Genomic DNA, 8075 nt, shown 5'->3' on the forward strand with positions numbered 1-8075 from the left:
CCATTTGAAATCATGCCACAGTATGCATTGTAACTGTTCTTCAAAGCCTGCAAACAATTTCAGCTAGCCTCATCACTTGTATTGTGACCTTTGCCCCCATTCCCCCAAACTGTTGATCTATGCAGATCCAAATGCATTTTGGAAACTTAATTTAATTATTCTAAAAGCAAAGTCCGTACAGCATTCATTTTCACAGAATAGTTTTGAAGATTTTTTTTTTAGATGAAAAAACTAACTCCCCCTTTCAATATTTTTTTGCCATGTTTTCTTGCATCTACTAGCTCTCAGTAGAAGAAACTCAAGGTGGAGTAGATTTTTCAGAGAATATGTCAAATAAGGAAACATAAATCTCTGTTGTTCAAGCTATAGGTCTTTTAGAAAAGTTATACCTTAATATGAGCATCATAACTAATGTAAAACATGATCATCAACTGATGAGACAATGAAACTACAGATGAGCTCATATAGAAGCCTATATAGTAGAATGACTTCAAATGTTGCTCAAAATCAAAACATTTGCATTTTTAAAATATTTAATCAAATGTAATCTGTATTTTAGGAATTCTTCTTGATGCTGAAAGAAGGAAGTCAGATGCCAATCCAGGAATGTCCCCTTTAAGAGTATCCCTCATCCAGGACATGAGGTTGGATTTTTGCAATCCTAAAGATCAGATAAAAAATTTAATCATATTTTTAGGACAACTAAGTTTAAAATATTTCCTTTAATTTATTTCATTATTATTTTGATTGATATCATTTTGTATTTAGGCAAAAACCAGAATCTTAAGCCAGTTTATTGAAAAGAATGTATCAGGTATAATCAGTGAAATATAATATTTAGTAAGTCAGGTAAAGATTGAAATCTAAACTTCAGCTAATTTTGAAAAATGCTATCACCACAATTTTTTTAAAATTCCTGCTCTTATTTGATATCACTACCTCAAGATGTTGTTGACTTTCTATAGGAGACAATAACTGCTTTAAATAAAATATTTGTTGAATCGTTGTTGAAAAATGCAAACTTTCAAAGACAATATCAAAATACAATTTATTTTTAACGTCATATACTGTAAGGAATATTTAAAATTTCAGTATAGTTTAAGAAGATATATTATTAAACATTTTAAGCTTTTGTTAACATATCAGGCTAAGACTCAGAAATGGAACCATTGGCGTTCATCTGCTCGCTCCCATTAACAATATATGAAGTAGTCAACCTCAATGTGACAATGAAATGTAGATTTTGATTTTGTATACCTTTAAGAGACCCAAGAATAAAATAATTACCAGATTAAACAACACATACTATGACTTTATTTGCTGGGTTTGGTGAGGCAGATGAATTCAAAGATCTACTAACACATAATTCAAAGCTGAGCTAATCAAGCAAGACCGTTTGTGAGCAGCATCTGCTCTCAGGTCATGTTGGAGTACAGGAATACACAAGGATATGTTTTCACTGGATCAGTATTACATCCCATTCTAAACTTTAATCTAAAGAAGGAACACTCTTTTTCTCTCTCTAACTTCCAGGCTTTCTAATCATGTCAGTGTGAACTTCCAGGTAGAAGCTACAAAATTTCTAAATTACATAATATTTATACAGTTTCTAGAACATACTTTATTTACAATATTAAAAACTTGTCTTATCATGTAGCATTCACAATTCTTACTCACAGAATATTCTACCCAAAAAAAAGCAAAATCCATCTTTTAATATAATTAGACTGTGAAGTTCAGGGGTTTGGAAGTTAGATAAGCTTCTTCCAGAAAATGCGTGTCTACAGGTGAATTTGGGAAATCTACATGTCACTTAAGTGCAAAAAAATCCTTTTTTTCCCCTGAGCTGTATATATTTTTCTTGGTATGCATTTGTTGTTGTATGCATCTTTTGTATTCCTTTTATGCCTATACGTTTCATATTTCATCTTTATGCTAGAAGAGAAAATACATTTTCTTTGATGATACTATATTATTAATGAATCTATTTCTCTTCCTCAGTAAAAGGTTTGGCAATAATAACAATATAATTTATTTTGCTTTGTTTTTCAGGCATATTCAGAATATAAGTGAGATCAAAACAGATGTTGGTAAAGCTAGAGCTTGGGTTCGACTCTCTATGGAAAAGAAATTACTTTCCAGACATCTGAAATACCTTCTTTCTGATTATGAACTCACAAAGTATGTTGAAACAATCATTTGCTTAAATGGACATGAATCGATTCACGTTTCCCTTTAAAATCACTTATCATATCTCATAATATAACTAATATGTAAAAAAAATGATGTAAAAAAGATATTGAGACTCTAGAAAGAGTACAAAGAGCAACAAAGATAATCAGGGGACTGGAGGCTAAAACATATAAGGAACGGTTGCTGGAATTGTGTATGTCTAGCTTAATGAAGAGAAGGACTAGGGGTGACATGATAGCAGTCTTCCAATATCTCAGGGGCTGCCACAAGGAAGAGGGAGTCAAGCTATTCTCCAAAGTGCCTGAAGGCAGGACCAGAAGTAACGGATGGAAACTAACCAAGGAGAGAAGCAATCTAGAACTAAGGAGAAATTTCCTGACAGAACAATTAATCAGTGGAACAACCTACCTCCAGAAGTGGTGAATGCTCCTACACTGGAAGTTTTTAAGAAGAGACTAGACAGCCATTTGTCTGAAATGGTATAGGGTTTCCTGCCTGAGCAGGGGGTTGGACTAGATGACCTCCAAGATCCCTTACAACTTTATTATTATTATTATTATTATTATTATTATTATTATTATTATTATTATTATTATTATTAAATATATACTGCATGAATTTCCTAGTTATTTGTGAAAGAAGATAATTTTCAAATTATGATATGAGCTCAAAAATTTAATCCCAGAATTCTATGATATTATGAACTGACATGAGTTAGAAAAAGAAATAAAGCTAAATATAGCTTAAACCAGAGGTCCCCAGGTTTTGGGGCACCAGAGACCGGTTCCATGGAGAAAGGTTTTTCCACAGACCAGATGGGGTGTGATTTTGAATACTGCCTGCATCCTGAGGATGGAGCTTTTCTTGTTTGTGTGGCCTGCTTGCTGGCATCCTGCAGACCGGTGCCGGTCCACAGACCGGGGGTTGGGAACCCCTGGCTTAAACCAATACATTCAGTATATCATTTAACCTTGCAATTCATCTTTTCTTCTACCATATCCCTGCATTGTTTCATACTTTGTCTTCTCTTCTTTAAATTTCTCACCTCTCTTCATGAGAATTTCATTAATTCTATCTAGCCTGGCTTTCTTGATCTTCTCATTCTTTAGTCCATTCTCCTTTCCTTCGTTTATTTGTTTTGCAGCTTGATGTTCATTTTCTATATATGACCAAATCACTTCAAGTAGGTGTTCTTCTTTTCCCTCTCTGCTCCTGCGAGGGCTCGGTTGAGATCTGTGCAGGCAGTCCTCGACTTACAGCCCTTTGTTTAGTAACTGTTCAAAGTAACAACACTGAAAAAAAGTGACTCTTGACCTTTTTTTCACACTTACGACCCCATGATCATGTGATTTACATTCAGATGCTTGACAACTGGTTCATATTTATGACGGTCACTGCATCCTGGGGTTGTGTGATCCCTTCTTGCCACCTTCTGACTAACAAAGTCAATGGGGAAGCCACTTAATAACCGTGTTACTGACTTTACAGCTGCAGTGATTCACTTAACAGTTGTTGCAAGAAAGGTTGTAAAATGGGACAAAACTGTTTTGCTTAGCAATGGAAATTTTGGGTTCAATTGTGGTCATATATCAAGGACTACCTGTAACTAAAAATTGTCAAGGAACAGACTTCTTTTAATCTTTTTTTTTTCTTCTGTTCCATCGTGTCTGATGCTTGGAGACTGCCTGGATGAATCTCTGCAGTTTTCCTGGCAATGTTTTTCAGAAGTGGATTGGTTTTCCAAGGGCAGGGTGACGGTGACTGGCCCAGGGTCACCCAGCTGGCTTCATGCCAAGCAGGACTAGAATTCACGATCTCCTGGCTTCTCGCCTGATCCCTTAATCACAACACACAGCTGGCTCTCTGTTCTTATTAAGTAAAAGCAAATCCCTCTCATGCAAGTGTGACACCTGGGGATTGTGAACACATCTGTTGTCATGTTTTCAGTAGCCCTGGAGGAGGAGTTTGCTCAGTCTACAACTTCCTGGAAGCTGCCCCTCCCTCCCCACCCAATCTGCTTTTTCTGGATTATTTAAATGAGCCTCCCACTCCACCCATCCTCCTTGTTATTACCTGGCCTTCTTTTCCTCTGGATGCTCGGCGTCCTCTCATTCTGCCATTCCTCCCCCTCCCCCTCATGAGGAAGTTTGGATTAAAAACTCAGAATCTGAATCCCATGGCCGGCTGGGCAATTCTGGGAGTTGAAGTCTACAGATGTTAAAGTTGCCCAGGTTGGGCACCTCTACTCTAGGTGAAGGCTTTGGACAGCCCTTTCTCCAGGTTCAGTGAAGCCAGAGGTGGGCTGACCATATCAACTCCAATTTGTCCTTCAGATCAGAATGGACAGCTCTTGGTCTGAAGTGCTGTAGGATCTCCTGCTTGAGGGTTGGACTAGAAGATCTCCAGGGTCCCTTCCAACTCTATTCTGATGGATTGATTTCTTTCTCATGATTCAGTTTGTATTCAATCCACATTCATTTAGCACTCATTCATTCTTGGTCCCAACTCTTGTTTTACCGTGCACACCTTTTAGTAACCTATTCCCACTGCATTCAACTTTATCCTGATCTATGCAACTCTCATTTTAATATCTTAAAGTGGGCAAAGCAGAGATTTAATATGCAACGATTCTTTATACATTTATCTGTAAATAATTTAAACAACCAAGAATTATCGTACATACAGTACTTGGGTTGCTCAGTGTTGAACCATTTTCTGAATATTTTATTTATTGTCAAACATCCTTTGCCTCTGTCATATACTACCCAGGCAAAATTCATACTGGCACTAAATGTGTCAGCTTATTAATGTTTTTTTCCCTAAATCAACTTATAATAGTTTTGGAAATGTTGAAAAATATTGGAAAAAATCTTTTTAATGTCTTTTTTCTAGTTTTGGAGGGAATGAAATTATTTTCTGAGATAGAGATTTACCTAAGAAAAATGATTAATTAGAAAATTGTTTTTTAAAAATGAAAACATTCCAGAAAGGGATATATAGATTAGGGCAGAGCAAAAAAATGATTATATTTAAGGTTAGGACTAGGAACCTGAAGATTCAATTTCTTGGACACCGTAAGCCACAAAACCCAGTGAGTGACCTTGGACTAGCTCTTTCAGTCCAATCTATTTCACGGGATTGTTGATGTTAGGGAAAAATAGGAAGAGGAAGCATTAAATATACTACTTTGAATTCCTGAGTGAAGGCAGTATTTAAATCCACTAAATAAATATATACTAATCTTCAGCACTTTGTTCTCCCATACTTTTTAGGTAATAGAGACTAAATTTAATTGTCCTTAGCCAAAAGAGTAAATCAATTTTAACTTCTTTGTTCTATTAATTACTATTTTTTTTAAGTGGCAATCTATACATCTTATGCCTTTAGAGTTAATTCCATTAAACATAACAATTCTTAAATCTGAATAGAGCATTTATACACTTGCATTATACTTTCCAGATAGTTGCTGATAATAGTAAACTAGGATTGAAAGATTTAATGGTTCAAAATTTCTCAGCATTTTATTTCTTTATCTGGATTTTTACCCTTCAACAATTACATTTTTCATATTTCTAAAATAGTTTCCATCCCTTAAAAAGAAATGTTAGTGGTATACAAAACAGTGGGTTGAAATTTATATAAAGTACATACAGAATCTAAAAGACTCTAAAACAGCAATCCATTGGTTACAATAGTTATTGCCAGTGCATTCTTCACAATGAAACTCCTATTATAATTATAAAGTGTTTATTTTCTTTGTCAGAAAACTCTACAAACGCTATGCTTTTCTCCGTTGTGATGATGAAAAAGAACAGTTTCTTTATCATCTCTTGTCATTCAATGCTGTAGATTACTTCTGCTTCACCAATGTTTTTACAACAATTTGTAAGTATAACCTTTTATTATTGGAAAAATTACTTTGTGGTACCTAATTTTCTATAGTAAGCACTTGTAGTTCAGACTCCATTTTGTCAGATCCATGGAATACTATTTTCATATGACTTGTATATGTATGCCATTATAGAGAGCTGAAATGTCAGGAAAATGAAATGCAAGAAATACAGATTCTAAAAATTATGTAAAATCTTAAAATAAATATAAGCCAATTATTCATAAATCAATATTAATCCCAACATATTATTCAAATTTTAAACTCTGGATTTCTCAAGCCTGGGAGGCTATAATTATATTATTTTGTGATGTGAGAGAAAATATATTTAACTACTATAATTGATTTTCATTGGTAAGCTGGAAAGAGAGCAATTTCTCTCCCTATGCAAATATTCATTTACCCTCAAAATTTGTTCCAGAAAGTCATGACTTTGTGTGGGAAGTGAAAAAAGGAAAAACCATGCTTAAGGATATTTAAATGAAAATTGGTCTGTACAGGACACTGGATGCAATACTGTAGCTATAAGGCATGCAGTTGTCTTACATAGAGTGTGTTTTTGGAAGAGTAATTTTCAAAAGGCTATTTGTAAATAAATTGTGAGACAGGTATTTGTATGTGCATATTTGGGTAGCTATCTGCTTGTACCTTGATGTTAGTGTATTTATATAAATAGGTTTCCTGGACGCAGGGATTCTTAAAAGAGCTTTGAAGCTGCCTCATTTATAAACAGAATAAAAACATATCTGTAAATTTGCTAAACACAATTGTAACTGGCTTGTATAAACCTGGTATTTTAGTAAACACTTAAATAGTGTAAGGGATGGAAGTAAGATTTGTTCCCATCTTATTTAGCATTTGCTGTTGCTGGCATTTTTTCTTTCATTTGGCTCATGGGGCTAGTGTTGGGCTGATACAGGAGGTTAAAAAATATTAAAGAAGTAGGATGACTATTACACACATCTTGTCAAAACCTTATTTAGCTTGTTTATGATCTATAAAGATTTCAGTTAAGAAGAATATGTATATATTTCACAATTTGCTAAGTTGCTATTCAAAACCATCCCCAGCAAGCCTATAACGCTCTACACTTACTACTTAATTTTTTTAACTGATATATTTCAGAACATAAATCAATAAAAGTTAAGCAGACGTAATAGGTTTAAGAACTCAATTGAAACATAAAATTAAAAAGTGTAATATATTAATGCACGAAAGGTGATAAAATGAACTAGGGAAATTCTCACTGGGAAAGTTTCTTACCTGGGAGTTTCTCACTGGGGAAATATACATTTCAGGAGTAGGAGATTCTACTGAGGAAGTTCAGTGAAGCTCCCCCTGCATATATCCTTGGAGACAATTACCCAGATGTATATATGTGTTTTCTTTTTTACAGTGATTCCATACCATATATTGATTGTTCCTAGCAAAAAGCTTGGTGGCTCAATGTTTACAGCCAACCCATGGATGTGTATTTCAGGAGAATTGGGTGAAACAGGAATCTTGCAGGTTCCAAGAAATATGCTGGAGATGACATTTGAGGTATCTCTCATGTTGTTGTTGAACAGAAGAAAGCAACTTTTCAGTCTCTAAGCCTTGTGCTTTGTTTCAAAAAATAATTTTCAGTGATCAAGGGCTACATTACAATAATGTAAAATAAGTAGCCAAGGCTATCTAAGAGCCCTTTAATTTTTTTTAAACAGGGAATAGCTTACACACCTTTGACAGTTGGCCTTTAAATTCTCAGCAGCTTTATATCTTGAAACTACAGGTATCCCAGAGCCATGGGGTATCTATCCCAAGTTAAAGGAACACAAAATAGAAAAGCATGGACATTGTGGGGTAGGGGGATGAGAGAGAGAGAGAGAGAGTAAATTTAATAGAGTGACCTTTGAAAATAGTTACTTTTGTGGATTCCAGCAAACCCTGACAATTATGATCACAAAAAGGTTACTAAAAGAGGAGTAAGGTTTCCTTTTTCTACATTTAATTT

The 8075-nt window shown here is 34.7% G+C and overlaps 1 protein-coding gene across 1 annotated transcript; it reads left to right on the plus strand.

The window, feature by feature from the left end:
- Positions 1-559: 559 nt before the first annotated feature.
- On the plus strand, positions 560-7624 carry LOC107300923 (DENN domain-containing protein 5A-like; the record flags this gene model as incomplete). The annotated part of the gene is made up of 4 exons (XM_015830203.1): positions 560-644; positions 2053-2181; positions 5957-6078; positions 7479-7624. Coding segments are annotated over 4 exons (482 nt in total), but the record flags the coding sequence as incomplete, so codon positions are not given.
- Positions 7625-8075: the final 451 nt, after the last annotated feature.

This window comes from Protobothrops mucrosquamatus, unplaced genomic scaffold (assembly GCF_001527695.2).
Source record: "Protobothrops mucrosquamatus isolate PMUCROS unplaced genomic scaffold, P.Mucros_1.0 scaffold9129, whole genome shotgun sequence".
NCBI classification, from domain to species: Eukaryota; Metazoa; Chordata; class Lepidosauria; order Squamata; family Viperidae; genus Protobothrops; species Protobothrops mucrosquamatus.